The following is a 20,248-nucleotide window of genomic DNA, read 5'->3' on the forward strand; positions in this document are numbered from 1 at the left end:
AGGGAGGGGGGGAGGGGGGGGGGGGGGGGGGGGGGAGGGAGGGAGGGAGGGAGGGAGGGAGGGAGGGAGACCTCAAGGCTGCCTGCAAGGAATGGACCATCTGGGTTTAGTTTAGGCTCAGCATGAGGAAAGTGGTATTTTGCAAACAGCTTCAAAAGCGGTGGCTGGGATTTCACCCACTGCCAAAGGAGCTAACACACAACACTGCACATGACTCTGCACGAGGCAAACCTGCCCTGAGAAATTCCTTCAATAGGAGGCAGGCAGGGCGTGCCACAGCTGGAGCAAAGGGCAATGCACACGTGCCCTGATCCAGCTGTTTGCTGCACACCCCCTCCCCACAGACCCACTGCACAAAGAGGGCAGCAGAGACGCCCATTCCCACCTCAGCCAAAGAAAAGAGGGAAAAGTGCACCCAGTCACAATCCCAACTTTTTATGTTTCAGGGCAACCGCTAAAGCTGTGAGTCATTGCAATGTCTTCTTCCCTGCCAAATTCCTTCTTCTAAGCAAATATTCCTGGGAAATACCTGTTTCTGGGGTGTAACAGCTGAAGTAAGAGTACTGCAAACCTGTGCCAACCTGTGCTCTGTAAGCTATGCTACCAGCACTTCCAAAGACTTCTTGTACTATAACCAAGCAAGGAACCCACTAAACAAAACAAAATTTCATTAATATGCTCCTTCCCTCCTCATTTTTCTTGGGTCGTTCTTAAATGTCAGTAGGCAACCAAGCAAGCAGGAAGCAGCTCAGGACAACAGATTTTATTTTGCTCTCTCACCCTTTATGGCCACATCTGTTTTTCTGGACATCAGCAGAAAAGGCATAAAAACATGTATTCTTTTCAACCAAGGCCCCTGCGAAGTTTTGCTGGTACTTGCATAGGTATATCCCTTCATCTACAAATTAAAATATGGATGTAGAGCTACCAGTCTGAATATACAGATGAGTCTGTGTGCAAGTTTGGAAGGTAGCCTACCACAGGGTTCAATACTGTACTACCTGTCCATGAGCTGTCCCTGAGCACCAAGGCTCCAATGCAAAACCAAAACTTCAATGGAAAGGATTTAAAAAAACTTTTGCTTTCTTCCAGGAGTGTATGGGGGGGGGGGGGGGGGGGGGGAAGAACATCATACAAACCAAACAACAGAGGGAAAGCAGACACTAAACAAACACTGGAAATTAAGAAAATATAAACAAAACATGCAAATTAAGTATCGATCATTTAAAAGAAACAACCATTCAAAATTTAAAACAAACCCTAAAAAAACCCACCACCTTATATGCATTTTATTATTATTCTGCTCACAGTTTCATGTAAGTAGTCCTTGTTTCTCATTTCCACTATCAGTATTCCATTTTTTTGTTCTTTATTCTTAAATGTGTTGTTTTGTTGGTTTTGATTTTTTTTGGTGTAAGCAATCTCCATTCCAGGTGGGTACCTAGGTGGTGAGTGCATGAAAACTTAATATAGTCAGGGGAGACTGCTGTCATATTTTAAGGCAGCACGAGGGATTGCACAATCTGGTCAGAAAGGGAAATATGACAGCCAGTACTTGCTCTGCAGCTGAAAAGAAGAAGTTTTACTAGTAAAATCAGTAAAAAAAAAAGTAAGAGAAAACCAAAAGAGCTCTTACCAATTTTAGTTTAAATTACACTCATCAAAGAGGATGAAGATGGGATCTGCAGGAATTCTGGTGTTTCTATATTAAATGCAGGTAGTAAAAAAAAAAAAGTCTGTTTTTAGATTTGCAAATTATGTAGTTGATGTCTCTTAATACAAATTACTTAGGAAAATCCTTTGTTTTCCTCCCTAACTTACATTCCTTTATTTACCTACATCTTATAAACATGAAAGATATTGGTTTCTAAATTAGCATGCAGTGCCCTATGTGGTTTTTCAGCTGATAACATTCTCCACAATTGTTCTAAAAAGATATCAGTCTGTTTTGAAAGATATTGATCAGTTACATGAAACAACATGATTCTGGCTTTTCAACATCATTGCATCACTAATATTAGCCATAACTCTTACTCTGCATTCCTAAACAAAATATTTCAGTGGAGGGCTAACTACTAGCAAAAAACACAAGTAAAAATTACATTGTACTCTTACTTTTGCCCATGAATCTAGAGGTTCTATCCTCACCTTTAACTTCAGACATATTCCTTTGCATAAACAGGGCAAAAATAGCACCTATTTGTAATACTAAGTAACTATAATTGCAGATCCCAGTAATAATCAAGGAAAATTAAATACAATACTTCACATGTAACACATTAAACCTGAAGTAAGGCACAATACATATGCAGATATTCTATAAATATGAATTCATATTTTCTTTTGCCATGTGTACACACACTGTGCTCAGAAAAACAAGAGCAATGTTAAAGCACTCATGAGTATTGCTGTCCATGATTTTTAGTTACAGGACCAAGCTCCTCATGCTAGACAGCTGTACTTCCCATTATGAGACACATCTACAAATGAATACCATATGTTCTTATACAATATAATACGTACACAGGGAAATAAAAAACATTTGCTGCCTGCAATATTAAGTCATATATGAAAACTCCATTTCAATTAAATTGAAAGCATCGTATTATGACAGTGACCTAAGCCTGCAGTTTGGGGAAAAGGGCAGGGAGGGGGTGGGTGGAGGAAGGGGAGGCACCCAGAATGGGCCTGACCTTGGTGCAGAGCAGGGACATTTCCAGGCAGCAAAGGGAACCAGGTGTGAGGCAAACCAGAGCAGAAGCTGCAGAGAACCCCGGGACTCCTTCACTCCCCCTGCCCAGCTGCACTGCCTGACCACTCTGTCCTGTCCTCAGCCCTCATGACACCTCACCACACCGGGCAGCATCCTGCTGGCTTTCCAGCACTGCAGGGAGCACCCACACATCCTAAAAGTTAGGGAACCAGTACATAGCAACAGCAAAGGGAGGTGATGAGGGGACTGAACAACTCTGAGCCAGAGCTGGGTGTCAAATACATCCTCTGAGCTCAGGCACAGTAACACAATTAAGTCCCTTTCTACCAGAGGTATTTAAGTAAACTCCTTTTCAATACTGGTGGCACTGAAAATGCATACTTGCATTCTTATAAGTTTATGTGGATACAAGAAATATTTGATCATATAAGTAGCCAATTCTATCTCAGAGGATAAAGAATAATTCCTTTGTCAAAATAAAGCACCTGGACAAAGTCATTTGTAAAGAACTACAGAAGTGCTGACAGACTGACACAGAAATGGAATCACACACTTGTCAGCATGAAAAGGGTTTAAAACCTATAATGAAAGTCAACAGAGCAATAGGAATTGATGTAGAAACCCTGTAACAGGAAATTTACAACACATTTTAACATAAAGATGAAAAGGAGACTTTCAAAGAAGGACAAATGTCCATATACCTAAATTATACTATTTTTTCAATTCTCAGTTCTCTAAATGCAAAACTGGTGTGTACTTTACAGCTTCTGCCACCCTTGTTGAGTGTTTATAGCAGACCTGCTCTAATTTCCTTCATCTTTGAAGGTCAGGAAGGTCCAGTGAAGAATTCAGCAATATTTTCATTGACTGTGCCCTCTAGGCAACTGACTTAATTTTCCCTTTTTTTGTTGTCTCATAGCACCTCACTTGGAGGTAAATTAGTTAGAATTATTCGTACAATGCCCTCTCAGAATAAAAATGACCTTTACTACCAGCATGTACACTATTGTTTTAAACAATGAGGTAACGAAACTGCCTCTTCACCAAGAGTGCCAAAGCAGTGCTTTGCCTCCAGTTCCTCCTTTGCTCACACGAGCTGCACTCCTGTGCAACCTCAGAGTGCCCCAGCGGGTGCCCCCAAGCACATCTCCAGACCACCTCACCTCACATAAGACCAACACTTCTCAGAGCAGCCTAAATCCACACCCCAAAACAACCATGTGCCAGATCCCAGGATCTCCCCATTCTTACCGGCAAGCTCCACCAAGTCAGCACGAGCTGCAAGGCAGCCAGCCTGTTGTACATCCAGTCCAACCCAGGGAAAGGGCAAAGGTATCTCTCTACTACAAGAGATTAAATGGGAAATTGCTACCAGGACTCTCAGAGGATCATGTGATAACACTGAGGAGTCAACTAAACATACAACTGAATCATGCCACCAGCCCAGTGCAAAAGTTAACTCTCTGAGGCCACAGCAGAGAATAATTCCTTATTCAGAAATAGTGATGAGTCTACATCCATGGAAACAGCATCAGCATCACCTCAGCACTGCACCTCCAGCAAACAACCAGGGTTTCTTCCACCAGCAGACATCCAAAGTAACAGTCATCTTTTGAGTAGTTAAGCCACTTCCCAAAAACTATTTTTCATTAATCTTGATACCGCAGAAGACTTGAATTTCCAGAACTGTACAAAGGACTTGGGATGGACCTTGTAATTAGCTTTTCCCCAATCCCACTTAATCCCAGAGCTAATTAGTATCCCAATGCACCCTATTGCAAGGCATCTTTCAAGGGTAGCAGAGTATACAGGGTCACATCTGTCCACTAGCCTGCCGTAACAGGATATGCCAGGCACCTCACCCTTCTTCCAAACTACCAAGCCAGAGAATCAGGGGCCAGCAGACCCTGGTTTACTGTACTGTGCAAGATGTGCTCCTCATAACTCCTTAACTTTAACAATTTCCCCAATGTTATGAAGAGCTTGCTCAGGCAGATAACAAGCAGGCAAACCCCCACCTGCATAGCAGCAGCAGCAGGTTGGTGACAGACATGCACAGCAGATGCTCTGAGATAGCAAAACCTGTGGCATGAGGGATCCTCCATAAAAGAAAAACACAAAGCAATATTCTCTTCTGCTCTCAGGGTCACAAGCTTGCTCCTTAAGAAACTAAATGGATGTGAATCTCCTTTAGCAGCCTGGCACAGCTGAACGTTCCATGACAACTCATTGTAGTCTCACTCTCACATTATTCTCTGATGGCAACCAGCTGGAACAAACTGGATGACACATGCACTCACAAAGCTTGAAAAGCTTTTGGTGATGGTGGACTTCCTGAGGTGAAATTGCCAAGCTACAGTTTCACCCAGGCGGACTGCTATCAGTGATGGACACATTGTACTAAGGGATCAGGAAACAGACCTGGGAAACTCATGCTCTACACCTCCAGAGCTAGTGGTCAGCTACAGGGCAGCTCACATATCACTAAATTAAAGTATTTTTCTTGAAGATAACAAGGCATGATGGGAGTTATTTTAAGTTATTTTCTTGTCTTAAGGACTAGCAGTAGTTTCTTGAGAGAGCAGCAACTTGAAATGGGACAAAGGTTCATCTCTGGCTAGCTAGCAACAAGGCACACAACCAAAGTAATAGTGAACAATAAAAATCTACAATAAAATACTATTAAATATAGTATAACAGCATAACATATAGTATAATAAATAACAATAAAAATACTACAATTCCCTCAATAGTTACTGTGCAAAGTATTCACAAAAGTATCTTATCCTTTTAGGATATGTTTACCCAAAGAGTTTTAATTTTCAACCTTAAGTAAAAAAATCTAACTTCACATTAATATTTTGACTCAGATCAATTTCATCAGTCTTCAGAAGAATCTTGCTGTAACTTAAACTACAGGCAAGTGACTAAAAGTTCTTAACACCAGACAGAAAATCATTCCATAATGGTGCAAAGACTATACTGGCATAAATGTATCTTTCAATTAAAAAATAAGTAACACACCAGAAAAAAAAAAAAAAAAAAAAAGTATAAGTACACTTAAGGATAAAACATGTTTAGCAATTCCAGAGTCCTTCAAAAGTCAGGTAATGTCAGATGAAACAGAAACAGACAATACTTTCTCATGTCAACAGTGTGGTGGTATAATGGACTAAAAACAGTGAAAAACACAAGTGATCACAATACATCACCACCCACTGACCAATGCCCAGCCCATGCCTGAGCAGTGATCAGCCCCTCCTGGCCAGCTCCTCCCAGTTTTTATACTGAACATGACATTCTGTAGTATGGAATACCCCTTTGTCCAGTTCAGGTCAGCTGTCCTGGCCTTGCTTTCTCCTGGCTTCTTACTCACCTGCTTGCTGGCAGAGCACAGGAAACTGAAAAGTCCTTTACTTACAGTAAGCACTACTGAGCAATAACTAAAACATCAATGTGTTATTGACATTATTCTAGTACTGATTCTAAAATACAGCACTGTGCCAGCCACTAAGAGGAAAATTAACTCTCCCAGCTGAGACCAGGACAGCAGATGTAAGCTTGATTGTTCTATTTTGTAATAACAGTATCTCTTCCTAGTGATTTGTGCAAGATAATCTACCTGGAGAAATATTTCTTAACTATTGAAGCTCCTTTGGATCAAAATTGAATAATATTTTTATATTTTTTATATGTTATACATTTTTATATTTATGTGACAAAACTTGGAGGGTGAGAAAGAAATAGGGACTCAAAAAACCTCAGGAGACTAACACAGAAGAGCACGATACAAAAGGCACCAACCTCGTCCAGAATCAGAGGTTGTACACCTGTATCCACACACAGTGGGGTAAAATGAAATCATAAAGATAAAGATCAAGGTGGGATGAAGGGAAGGTTTCTCAGCCTAGGCTCAAACTCACATGAATACAGCTACACAGCTGTTTGATGGGGTGATGCTGGTGCTGGGCTACAGCCTGAGCACAGTGCAGAGGAGTTGTGCCACCACTGAGCACAGCCCAGTAATCTGTTTTCCAGGAAGAAACCCAACATTCATACAGGAATGAACACTCCTGCTGCTAAAAGATAGCCAAGAACCTGGTTCCAGGCTCCTGCAAACTTTTACACAGAAGCTGAGATCACAGTACTCATTTGAAAGGTTTGAAAATCTGTCTTTTAAGGTTGCTTACACTGGGTGACCTGTCATCCCATTTCATCTCCTTCCATCCTGTCCCATGCCCCACTTTTCCCTGGCACAGCCCTGTGCTGACCAACAGTCTGGCTCCAATGCATTTCTTCACCCTTGCTAACTCTCACCTGCTAACTAACCTGATCTCACTTAGCAACTTCTGCAAAATCATACAACCAAAATTCAATTTATGCCTAATCTGAATGTCAGAGATTAAGTTTACATATATATTTGAAAGTAAGAAAAAATTACAAGCTGTACTGAGGTCTGTGTTTACTGAGATCTATATCAAATAGTTCTGCAAACAGACATGAGCAAAAATATGTAAGTTAATGTTTTCCTTATACTCCCTAATGCAGGATGTCCTTTCTGAAACTTTTCTGAAACAATCTCTTCAAAAACTCAAGCAAAAAAACCTAAACACTGTGACAAATCACATGAATTTTTATACCATACATCTTCATAAGTTGTTTTCTAACTAAAAGTCCAAAGTGCCAAATGCCAGCTTTCACAGCACGAAGCTCATCGTTTCCCATAAACTAACATAAGCAGCTCCTACTTATTAGAAGAAAAGAAAAGATTCTGTGGTAGTTTGTTCTTGTATGTATTATCTACAGTAAAGAGCCCTAACAAATACAGTCCCTTTCTTAGCTTTCAGCTCAAAGGAGAACAACCATCACAATGTAAATACGAAGACAGGCACTGGACAGACATGTGAACATTTGCATTTGTACATAATCTCATCAATTATATTTGTAAAATATCCTGAATATTTAATATCTTCATTTTTTTACTCTTAAACCAGAAAAATTATTGAAATTCAGTTAGGTTCTGTTTCCTACAGGAAATCATGCAAGTTATTCTGATCATACTTCTCATTCCCAATACTGTTTTCATGCACTACCTTGGGCACTAAGAAACCAAAGCAATCTCTTTAGTGCAAAGTTCAGAGCAACGAAAGGTGTGTTTAAACAAAGCACAGATCAGCAGGCTTTTAAGAGCTTATCAGTAGATGACCAACCATAATTTAGAAACTGCACTTTTATTTACCTCATTAAAGTCTGTGGGAATCCAAGCTGGGCTTTTGTTTCTTTCAGTGAGGCAGGCAGCACAGTGACACGTGCAGACAATAAGCAAAAGGTAAGTTAAGGGCAGCCCTGCACGAGTGCAGGTGTTCCCTGCAGTGCAATGCACCTGGATTCCAAGGATCTGTTCTCACATCACAGCCTGCCTTTTGCAGCTAGAGGCCGTGCACATGACTGAATCACTGAACAGCATGAGTCAGGACTAAATGAGCTGGAGATGAAGCTTACACCAGCATTAGAGTGTTAAAGGACAAGTTGTACCTGAACTGACTATAAACCTGCCAGTACAAAGTTAAGCCATCAAATATCTCTTCAACAAAACTGAACCAATGGAGCTAACTTATTTCAGATGAGACTCACACAGGATGTGGTCATAGCCACTACTAGGACTCATAAAAGTGAGTTGACTTGTCAAATCACAGCCCCACAGCGATCACATTAAGCTGGCAGAGAGGTAGGCTACTGCCAGAGGATTCTGTCAAAACCCCCTTTCCTATGAGTTTCCTTCCCTTGTGCCAACACCATCACTGATGCAGTAACTTGCTGAGTTAGATTAAGGTACTAATCTGCCCAAAAACAACACTTGCAAAAAAATATTTCAGTTGAATCTTTTGTTAATCCAGCTCAATCTACTTCAGTCAACTGAGAAATGACAATGTCAGGGTAATAAAAATATTAGGAAGATGTGAGAGATGGAAAGAAATTCTACTTTGAGTGGTGTTCCCCACTCTTTTCAGCATCCATTTATCTCAGCCTACTATGACCATGACCTGCATCCACCATCACTGCTCATCAAAACTTCTCTTTTAGAACAAGTCTTAGGAAACACTCTGAGAGGAAAGAAAAAGTTTCATCAAATATTATCCCTTTTCAACAGAACATGAAGACATTTCTCAAGTCTACCTGAAATACAGGCTTTTCAGAAGATAACACAGGCAAGCCACCCATGTGAATTTAGCAGAACATTAAAGCCCACCCTCTGGATGGAGTTATAATGATGCTGATGACCTCTCCCACAATGATAACACCATTATCAGTATTCCCTTATCTAGCTGTAGCAAAGACAAGCAGGCTGAGGGGCTTCAGAAGCTACACTACAGACCTGTATGACCTCTCATCCTCTTAGCAACTGCTGAGACAGAAAACATCTTCCACTGGCCTGTGGTAACCACAGCTCCAGTGTCCTGCTGTGACTGGCTATTGAGCCACAGCTTTGTGTGACAGCAGTGACAGAGCTTCCTCTCTGTTCAGCAGCCAAAGCTTCTTGTTCCAAGCCTCTTGTTTTGTATCTGTTTTATTTGTGCAGCTAAAATTTAACCTTACACTTTCTTAATCTGTAGCAAAACACCCTGTTATCTCTGGATACAGTATACTCCTGGACCTTGCTGTTGTATTTTATTAAAGGCAAAGAATTTCTAGAGATGATACTTCAGTGCCCTTGAGTCTCAACATCGTTCTAACAATTACATAAAAATTGACTAAAAACCATCAACTGTTTAAAAAGACTAAAAATTGAGCAATATACGTCACTAAGCACATATTGCTAAACATTGGCCAAACAATTTTCACACTACACCCTAATTGTTTTCCTGTTTTTCAAATAGGAATATGAATGAAAAATATCTGATTTCCCAAAGCCAGAGTAAAAGCTGGACTGGAAGAAAAAGGAGTTGGAGGAGTGACTGATTCATACTGATTCGTACTGGAGGGGTGAAGGTTCATACTGATGCTAAATCAAGCAAAAGCACTAACTGTTCTGCTGCAGTTGGGCACTGAGTATGCATGACAAGGTATTCATTTATTTGTTGAGAACTACACTATTCTTGCTTTATTGCTTTCTCATGTATGCTATACCTTCAATCACTATTCTAGGTATGCTAAAAACATTGTGATTTGCTCCTCCTCAAATACTTCACCACAAATACTTTACCCCAAAACTGTTTTAAGTTGCCCAAGCATACTGGAGGCCCTGTGGAGGAAACTCTTTAACACATTTTTATTGTCATCTTTAGGCCTAAGAAGTCTTCCTAGGAAAGAAGACTATTGTAAAAAGATGACAGATAAAATGTCTGAGATTATCAAGAAATCATTTCTAGTCTTACAGGATTGGGATGCTGTATCAGGAACAGCAGGGGACAGCCACAGAGCAAGAGAGAATATCGAGCAGCTTACCCTCACATGAAAATATGACCAGGTACACAACTATATCTGTGCATGTTTTTATTCTGCTCTAATACAAGAGAGCTAGCCCAAAACAACAACCAAAGAAGTTCATGGCTTCAACTTTTTTGGGAGTGCAGAGGTGCTCATTCCATATGCTACTCACGACACCATCAGAAATACACCTCAGAAAATTACAGCTAAAATTGTACTTAAGGAATTAATCAAGTCTGTCTATTTTTTACACATCCAAATACTAAGGAACAACAACCCACTCTTTTATTTGTCTATTTATTTGGCTGCAAATATTTAAATTCCCTGTCTGAATATGATTATTTTGAAACCACGACTCCAAGGCCAAGCAGGTTCATTGCAAAACCAGCAGCCCTCACAAAATAGCCTGTTGGCACATTGCAAGCACTCAAAGCTTATGAGCAGGGTATTTTTCTTCCCCTGGCAAAGCAGATTTACTGAGGAGTCTGGAACAGTCAGACAGTGAGTGAGTCATGCATAGCCAAATCTGCAACACTCACAGCGGGGACCTCACTGTATCACTTACTGTAATTACAGCCTCCCTTCAGCTGTAGAGCTTCAGAGACAAAAAAACCCAAAGGTGAACTTTTAGTAACTCCAGTGAAAAAAGGCACCAACAATAGAGAAAGGTGCTGGCACTGCATACCTACGAGTAACCTTTTAAAGCCTTACAGCTTTTAGCTCCTGCTTCACTAGTAACAGTTACAACACAAGAGTAAAATATTGGCAATAATGCTAGTTTATAACATTTTTAATCTAGTGCAAATATCAGCAGACTCAAAATGCCATTAGTTTTGCTCAAAAATAAATTTAACAGTTCTGTTCACCAAAGAGAAAGAACTTAGAGAAACAATGAATTATTCCACTAGGCCATACTTATAACTCTGGAGTTCAGATTTACACAGCTCTTCTGGCCCTTTTCTGACCAGTTCCATACCAGTTTTGTATAAAGTCTACATGTGTATAACAGCACATCTAGTAATATATTGCATTATGCTCAGTACCATCCAGATTAGTGTACACAAACAAAAAAAGAGAAAGCGCACATTAAAATATACAAAAGGTATTTCAGTTTCCCATTCCTAATAGTTAGACAACCATGGCATCTAATACTCTGTATGTTACTAAAATTAAAAGAAAAAAAACTATATACCAGTCTTGATTTTCCTCCTTTATGATATGTCACTCTATTGACTGAGCAGATTTACTCCTGTTTGTATCTATTTAAGATACAATTTATCTATTTAAGGGTCTGTCTAACACAAAATGAACTCAATAGATTGCTTGCCCTGATAGTGAAGGACATCAAATCAAATCCACACCCACAACATAAAATAATCTAAATCACCTACGGAACTGGGCTTCTTGAAATAATGTTGTTTTATCATCCTGACAGATGCTAAATGGGTGTCTAAGTGCAAGAAACAGGGACCACGTCTGCACAATGAGGACTGCACTGAAAGAGCTTCAGAGATCTAGGGCTGAAAAATAACATGCAAATTGAAAAGAATTCCACCAAGATTCTTAGAAAAACAAGATTACATGACTGCAGTATACACAAGTGGCTAAAGTGGTAATCAGCAGCAAGGAAGTGATTTTACCTGTATTGGTGACACTGTCAAGACTGACACTGAAGTACTGCTGGGGGGTGAAGTAGAAGCAAAGTAGAAGGGCGAATGTAAAGACAGATGTTAAAAAATGATAAAGAAAACTGTCAAAAAAAGGATTTTTCAGACTGAAGAAACAAAGGCTCAAAGAGAATCATCTGCTCTGCCCACCAAGATAAAATTGAGTGGAAAGCTGACCATAGGTAACAGGCACTAGGAAGGCTTTTTGATGGATTGGCAAGACATAGCAAGAACCAAAGGCAGGAACAAGATAAATTCAAAGTAAAAATAAGGTGCAAAGTGGATGATGGGGAGCCCCATGAAGCAGGAATCCAGAATCAAGGAAGCAGGAAATGTTGGCATACCACATTTTGCTGTCCGTAGATCAAGTTACTGGGATCAATACATCAGTAACCAAGCAACACATTAAGGGTTTGCCATATACTCCATATTTATACATGCATGAAAGACAAAAGACACAAAAGCAATTCTAAACAAAGTAACTCTGTGGCTTATTGCCTTTCAGCTCTGAAGATGTTGGGAAGCATTGGAAAATGAACTTCGTTCAAATTAGCAGGCAACCCCCAAGGCAGGAAAGATTTTTCTAATATATTCAGATGAAGACTCATGAAAAACCTGTAGCAGATAAAAAGACTGTGATGGTTTTGTAAAGCCAGTTGTAGTGGGATAGATCTCTTCTCTGCAGATAGTTCTTTGTGCTTTTATAGAAGCAAAGCAACACATGGAAAGTACTGTGCTGAGCCATCCATATACTGGCATCATGAAAGGTTACAGGGGCCAGGAACAACAAGTGCTGTGATGACAGCAGGGACCTGGAATCCCTTCTGTACAAGCAGATTGCAAACAAAATTGCAAAATGCTCCACCACTTAAGGCAGTTGTGAGTAATCAGCCTGTGAGTTTGCTGCTTGTACACTGAGCATTATATGTATCCCTCACAGTACTTTACTCCTTTATACTGGTTTTCAGTTCCAAGAGTGAGTCACTGGTAGGAAAAGAATGAGAAAGGAAAGAGCACTTTTCTCTCTGAAATAAAGAAGATGGAAAATGACCCTGAAAAAAGGCATGATTTCACGCTTACTACTAGATTTCTTCTTGGCTTAAGACACAAACTTTGTTCAGATTTGAACAAAGAATGAGGCAGATTATTGCAGTAACGAAAGAATGAACTCCACTTATATTAGTGATCTGTAATATCTATTATGGTCAATGTTCAAAAAAAATGTATCTTGTGGGCAAGTCACAGCAGAAGTCTTTGTTATTTCTCCATGATCAAAGGACATCTGTAATTTGGGTTTCTTACTAAGAGATCAAATAGCAAGTGAGTGATTTAGACCACAGCTGCCTGTAAAAAACACCAAGTATTTTATGTCCCTTACTTGTCCTCACAGTGAACTCATGCTACCATTACTAAATCTGTAAAGCCCATATTTACGAAAATATATAAAATTAAATACTTATGTTTATGCAGACTGATACAGTAACCCACAAAAAGGGGTGCAGCTCTACAACAAAATCCAAGTGAGACTGCCTGGTTTCACTGCCACACAGACCCAAGCTTCAGCTGGTATCTCCCAGAGTCAGGTGGATTCAGTCACAAAGCAGGACAGTGAAACTCAAGGGCTGCAAGCCCTGAATAGCAGGTGCCACTTGAAAGAGGAGACCTGAGGTGGCAGCAATCCTCTCTCTTACAACCCTCTTTTCCAGAACTGGCCTGGAGTTTCATTCCATCTCAGGGAAACTCAACTCGTTCTCATTTTCCAAGTGAGTGTCAGCAAACCAAATACAAGATTTAAAAAAGGCAAAGAAGGGAGAGTGCATAGAACTGCAGAGCCCCTGAGTTGGAGCAGCAATGTCCTAGGCTCTATGAAACACTGGAACCTTTCTTAAATTATCAGCAATATGAAGATTTACAGGCTCTTTTGAAGCATACAAAGTTAAACAGGCACTGGCTTCCAAAGCTTCAAAACTGGAACAGTTCTTCCAATGTAAGTTAAGGCAGTGCACTGAAGTGGCAGCAAAAGTGCACATGCTGGTGAGCAAGCACGGTGACTCACTGGAAACTGATACAGGGAGGCTGTCACATGAAAACCTGGAGCAGCACAGGAGACAGCTCAGAACAGCAGCATCCCAAATAGGAGAGAGGTATGGAGAGGAAAGCAACTCTACTTCCAGTGGCCAATACATTCAGAATCATTCATCTATTACTCAGTTTGCAATTTAGGTTTGGCTCTTGAAAATGCCATGCAGCAGAAGTTTATCTGCCTCATGCACTGGTGTGTTGGTGCAGTTCAGTTACTTCTGCATGCTCACTGCGCACACTCACTTTTATAAATCTATTCCTCATGAACTGAATACTCCAGGCTTGGTCTCAGCCTTACAATCACATTCAAAAAACATTTTACATACATATATTTGCATGCACACATGCATTCACTCACTCTTCAGGACAGAAATAGTCCTGTAGAAGACTCTCTGGATGGCTTTAGATTGCCTGAGGGTAAGCCCACGCAGCCATATGAAGAGAATGTTGTTATCTGAACCACCTACGTGTGCCTGGCAAATATGACACACGACCTGTGGTGCTTTCTGCCAAAATAGATGGGGTAAAACTCCTGAGGAACCTAAATGGCACTGGAAACATATGCTTACAGCTTTGGATTTCACAGGTTTGACTGTTTGACTATAGTCAGTCACTGAAATGGTTTTTGGACTGAAACCTCTCTGATTCAGTCTTGGTTTCCCCAACCCAAATAACAGCAAACAGTTCCAAAGAAAGAAATTGTTTAAAAATTTGTGCATGGATATCATGAAGAAAAGGAAATGACACAAAATCCAAGTAGCATGACAGGGCATTACTGAATCTAACAGGTTAAAACTTGAAAGTAAGTGAATTAAGGCAATATGGAAAACTGTTATTAAAATGGAATTTGATACTGTGTATCTTGCCTTTTTGATTTTTCCAAGAAAGGTTTTCAGATAAATATTTAGGCAGACCACAGAAATCACCCACAACCAATATCTACACCATATAAAGATAATCCTTTAACTGCTACTTTAAAGCAAAATGCAAAATATACTTCTCTATGGCAAAGACAACAGCTCTGATGCTATTTTATGCATTACTACTGTTAAGGCAAAATTCCTAAATTGACAAACTTGGAAGTAATCACACTGAGGCTGGTCTAGATTTTAGCCTACTGAACCAATGGTAACATAAACCTTTCCACAAAAGTATTTCACAGACTCATTGTGCCTTTAAATGGCAAAAAAAAAAAAAAAAAAAAAAAAACACCAACAGAATAGACAAGAAGCTCAACAGTCTATTAGATCAGAAAAATCTTAAGAAGCAACAGTTCTCATATGCCTGAAGGAAAAAAAAAAAAAAAAAAAAAGATGAGAAGTATAGATCTCTCTTTCCTACAATGTCACTTTCTTTGGAACACAGCCAACATATTGCTTTTTCCAGGAGGTACCAGTGTCACACTTCCCTCTAAAGATAAAGCAATTTCTAACATGTACTGTTTTGAATGCCTATGAAAAAAATAATTCAACATAGTTTCTCTATTTATCTTTCCAAAAGGACGGTTAGTACCGTATTACATTGGCTTCCTATAATTCTGACCCTGTTGAAATTTACTAGTTTTCAAACTAGTAGAACTTAGTTGTTCTAATTTTGTTACTTTTTAAAAAGGCAACATAAGCTCAATTTCACATCAGCAACAAAATACAAAATTTGGACTGCAGAACTAGTCCACTTGCACATTGTGAAGAGCCAAATGGAAGAACTTATTTCCATAAAATATTTCAGAATTATGTGGGTTTGGGCATTATTAGCATCATGCAGCTCTGCACATCTTGGGAATGCTGACAAAGAAGGAAAGTAGATGGAATAACGAGCGGGGAGCGGATGGGAGAGAAATCTCATGTTACAACAAATGTTACAACATTTCAGGAAAGTTTTGTTTGTTTGTTTCTTAAAAGACCAAAAGAGAACTAAAAGTTGCCACTCCCCTCCCTCTCTGTTCCCATGAAAATACTCTCAATCTCTCTCAGGACAGAAGGGGGAAGACACTGGGGATGCACAGCAGGAGGGAGTGGGTCAATCAGGACCGTGGAGCTGAGATCCTCATATGAAAAACAGGACAAGAAGGTTCACATTTAGAGTGGCACAGAAAAATAGCAGAGAGGTATTTAGGATTTTAGTTTAATGAGCTAAGTGGCAAATGTGCATGGGCTGGAATGCTGTACTACTGCTGCGGTGGAACTCAGGCAAACTAACTGTGGGAATCCTCTGTTCTGCACAGCTGAAACACACACATTTGTTTGCTATAATGATGGAAATGAGACCACTTTTCCCATTTATTTCCCCTTCTCTTAAACCCAAACCAGAAAAATTTGTGCAGGATTGCCATTACTTGCTTGGCAATGTCCCAGTTTACCCAGGAGGCTGTCCACAGAAGCAGCTGCAGAGGAGCTGGAATCTCAGGAGACTGCTGCTCCTAATAGTGTGGCATTAGCACAGGAGACAAGTTTCTTAAGACACAGAGAGGGACTGTGTTCATGTGTCCCAGGCCTCCAGGGGCTAAGAATCTGCTGCTTAGAGCCATGTAGCTACATGTAAAAAAAGGGAAACCAAACATAAGAGTCTACAGATACACAGATCTTTACTCAGAAGTTATCCCAAGGAGCAGGGAAAACATTATTTAACTTATCCCTCCACTTCCATGGGGAGTTTGAGGGGAGTTATGAGAGGCCAAGGCACACTACATACAATAACAGAGAAGTTTTTGGATTTTGTGATTTCTTGAAAAAGTGAACATATTTTGTATTCCACTAGAAACGGCCAGGTCTGCAGACCCCTTATAGATGTAGCTAAGATGACATCAAGGCTTCAAATGACGCTGATAAATACATTAGTCATGGAGAAGGAAGTACCTCAACAAAAAGAGAACTTAGTGGTTCTAACAGGGGTAGGAGATATTTCTCAGTTATGCCCTTGCTTTTGTTGCAGTGTCTTGGTGTGATAAGTCACAGTGCATATGTTATCTTTTGTCCAGAGTGACCCACTGTACTGCCTTCTATCTTCTTTTAATCAGACTATCATCTCTTTGATCACACATGCTCTTCCTGTGCACACATGGAAACAGTTTCAATACCTTTCCAGTTTCAGCTGGCTTCTCAGCACTATTAAAAGTCCCGTTTTTATCAATGGGAACTTTGTTGACAATTTCAGCAAGGAATAGACAAGACTGAATGTGCCATAAAGACAAAAGTCAGTCCTTTATGCAGCAGTTCCTCTGGTCATTGCTATGGAAAAGCCAGCAGTGACTTCTGCCTATATCAAACGAGCTGTGAGGCACTAGGAGGTGCTCAGCATTCATGGATGTGTAACCGGCTTCTAGCCCGTTATCAGTTTCAATGACAAATGCTTTAAAAAGTTTGTCTCGTTATAACCTACACCTCCCTCCCGTTTATTACATAAAAAAAGTGGCAAAGGTAAGTATTAAGCACAAGGAGATTATAGGAAAATCTGCGCACAGCACCCTAGCGACAGCCCGCTCCGAGCCCCGGGACTGATCGTGGATACAAACGCTCTGACAACAGCCGGCTGCTGCTCCGGCTGTTTGCTCCGGCAGACCAGCAGAATTCCCGGGACTCCCTCGACGCGCGGAGCGCGTTACAGAAAGGCGTGGGGAGAAAAGCCCAAACGAGCCAACCCACCAAGGAAAAAGCGTTTGGGAGCCGCGGGACACAGCGAGAAACGGGCAGAGCCTTTGGCCGCGGGGCCGGAGCGGACAGCTTCTCCCGCGCAACAGGTCCCGCTGGGCCGGCCGCGCTCCTCCTCCGCGGCGCGGCGGCCGGAGCCGCCCCCGCCGAGCGCACCTGCCGCGGGCAGCGCCCTCCGCTTCCCTCCCTCCTGCCCTCCGTGCCGCCCGCAGCCCCGCTCACCCGCCGGGGGCGTCGCCGGCCCCGCCGCTGGGGTGGTAGGCGGTGAGGACCACGCCGCGGGAGCCGGACCGCCAGCTCATGGCGCTGGCCGCCGCATCCCTTCTGGAGACACCGAGGCGGAGCGGCCCGGCTGCGGCCCGGCGCGGCCCAGCCTCCTGCCGGCAGCGCAGCGGGGCAGGGCCGGGTGACGGCAGCGCTTCCTGCGGCCGGGGGGGCCCTGCCCCTCCTCCCGGCCCGGGAGCCGCGGGCCAGGGCCGCAGCCGCGGAGCCGCTCGGTGCGCTTCCTCACCCGCGGGTGCGGGACACCGGCCTCCTCCGGCAGGCTGGAGATGGCGAGAACGTGTCGCTGAGAGACCCGTCAATTAAAGAAAAGTCGCTGCCCTTTCGCCCCGAGTCAGCTGCCACGGGCGCACAGCTGCGCCCCGAGGCTGCCGTGCGGCAAGTGCGGCACGGCAATAAGAAAAATAAAGAATGTGTTCAGCGTGTGCTTTGTATGTTATCAATTTCACTGAATCGCAACAGTATTTGGTGATTACCTTAACTTTTCATACACCCCCCAGAAAAAGGTTTATTCTTTTGAATGAGAAGCTCTCGTAACAAAAATCACAACAAGGGATAATGTCAAGCGAGGACACTGGTGACTGAGCTGCCTCAGAGATGCTGGGCTTAAACAATCCGCCATTAGTTCCAAGTTCTCGCTCTACCACCAGTCGCCTTTTTGCTGGGCAAAGCCTCCTCTGTGCCTCGGCACAGGCTCTGATGAGATGGGACTCGCTGCCTTGGTTTTAGTTCTGAATTGGTAGGCAAGACCTGTAACGCAACACCCAAAGCTGTTTGGTTTTTTTCCATGGCAACATGTAAATGCACACATGCTATTTATGTTTGTAATTGGTGCCTTCCTTCACATATGCATATGATTTGTCTGAATTATTATCAGTTTGTTCTATAAGTGAATGGATCAACTTCAGCTGAGACGAGTATAATTTGCATTCTGTTCACTTTTTTCCTTTTAAAACAAATCATGCAACTGCCTTGTTTGCAGTTAAAATCTGCAAATTCGGTGCTGGGCTCTGTGAGGTGTTCTGAAGTGCATGGGTATCGAGTTCTGAACCTTCACTCTTTAACATCGTACCTAAATTGGAATGCTGCCTGCAAGGCTGTGGATGGACCACGCAGTTTTCTGTGCAGCTGTTCTGCAGTGCAGAGCTGCCGTGAAATCTTGTCCTACAGCCACAAACCGTGGAGGCAAACAGGTCATGTTTGAGCAAGATCAGTTTGTCCTCTGGAGTCCTTGATATTTACAGCTGGTGACTTTGGAGGGATCATAGTCAGAATAAGTGAATTTTGCCATTGATGATTGACTTCTACACAGTGCCAAACAGGGAGCCCGATTTCTTTAAAAAGGGCAAAGCTGTCATTAAATTTTGAGAAGAGTTCCAACGTTGCAAGCACAGAAAAACTTGGATGCCATTCAATAGGCCAACCATTACAGAGTTGGCTTTTCATTTCTCACACACCTGAGGGTCACGTGCTGCCTTAGTTTTAAATTCATATAAACTATTGAAAGAGGGGATGAGTTTTGATAAAGCCTGCTTCTTCCATGGTTTCTTGGATGTTTTATCTGTAGGCAGCTAGCCAAGATGTTTTGGTCAAAATATTTTTTGTATTGTTATTTTTAAATCAAAATTTTCACATGAAATTTAAAAACCCAATTTATTATAAAGACATTAGTACCAACAGCTACAGCATGCGTATAATTTAGAAAAAGGAACAGGTCAGTTTTTAACTATGTGATTGTTTAATTTTTTAATATTTACAATGGATAGGAAAGAAGCTGCCTCACTTCCACAGATGTTCTTCTGCAAAGAGAATGGGTAAAAGAGAAGGCACAACTTCAGGGCATCTTCAGCAATGGCTTGGTTACAACAGTTTGACTAGCAATATGCACCAAAAGCACTGAGACAAATTGTCTCCATGTACCTATACACTCACAAAAATAAGGACATGAAACCATTGCAAAACTTAGGACTGTGAAAAGATTTCCCTGTACTCCCACTGCAAAGGTATTGCACTCTCTCTACATCTCAGGCTGTGTCCCTAAGGCAAAAATTAGCCTAACTTCTCACACAAGCATGCAAACAAGACTTTGTTTTCACAGCTCAGTTGGAAATACATCAGCACGAGGTGAGAAAACATCCTATTAACGTATGTTAGCTATCTGCTGGTGCATTTAGCTTTCTTTAAATGCACATGTGGTTAATTGTTAAACAGCATATGCAGAATGCAAAATCATTTTCTGAAGGATCCTTTTTTTTTCTTTTAAACTAAACCCAAAAAATCAAACCAGAAAAGCCAAACATAAATACTAGGGTCCTTAGGACCTGGCCCTGTCTGAAGCTTCAGCTAACTGGTTGCATGCCAAATACTCCACTCAGTTATAAAACTTCCTTTAAAAATTAACTAAAATAAAACAGAAATAAAAGTAAAAC

At 41.5% G+C, this 20,248-nt stretch overlaps 1 protein-coding gene across 1 annotated transcript in view; it reads right to left on the reverse strand.

Moving 5' to 3' along the window:
* ARHGAP18 (Rho GTPase activating protein 18) overlaps nucleotides 1-17,963 on the reverse strand; it is a 65,357-nt gene extending 47,394 nt beyond the window's left edge. The window contains 1 exon segment of the mRNA XM_079297903.1: nucleotides 17,760-17,963. Coding sequence (XP_079154029.1) covers nucleotides 17,760-17,839 — 80 coding nt within the window. The 5' untranslated portion in view covers nucleotides 17,840-17,963.
* Between the last annotated feature and the right edge of the window lie 2,285 nt (nucleotides 17,964-20,248).

This window comes from Erithacus rubecula, assembly GCF_903797595.1.
Source record: "Erithacus rubecula genome assembly, chromosome: 2".
Classification (NCBI taxonomy): Eukaryota; Metazoa; Chordata; class Aves; order Passeriformes; family Muscicapidae; genus Erithacus; species Erithacus rubecula.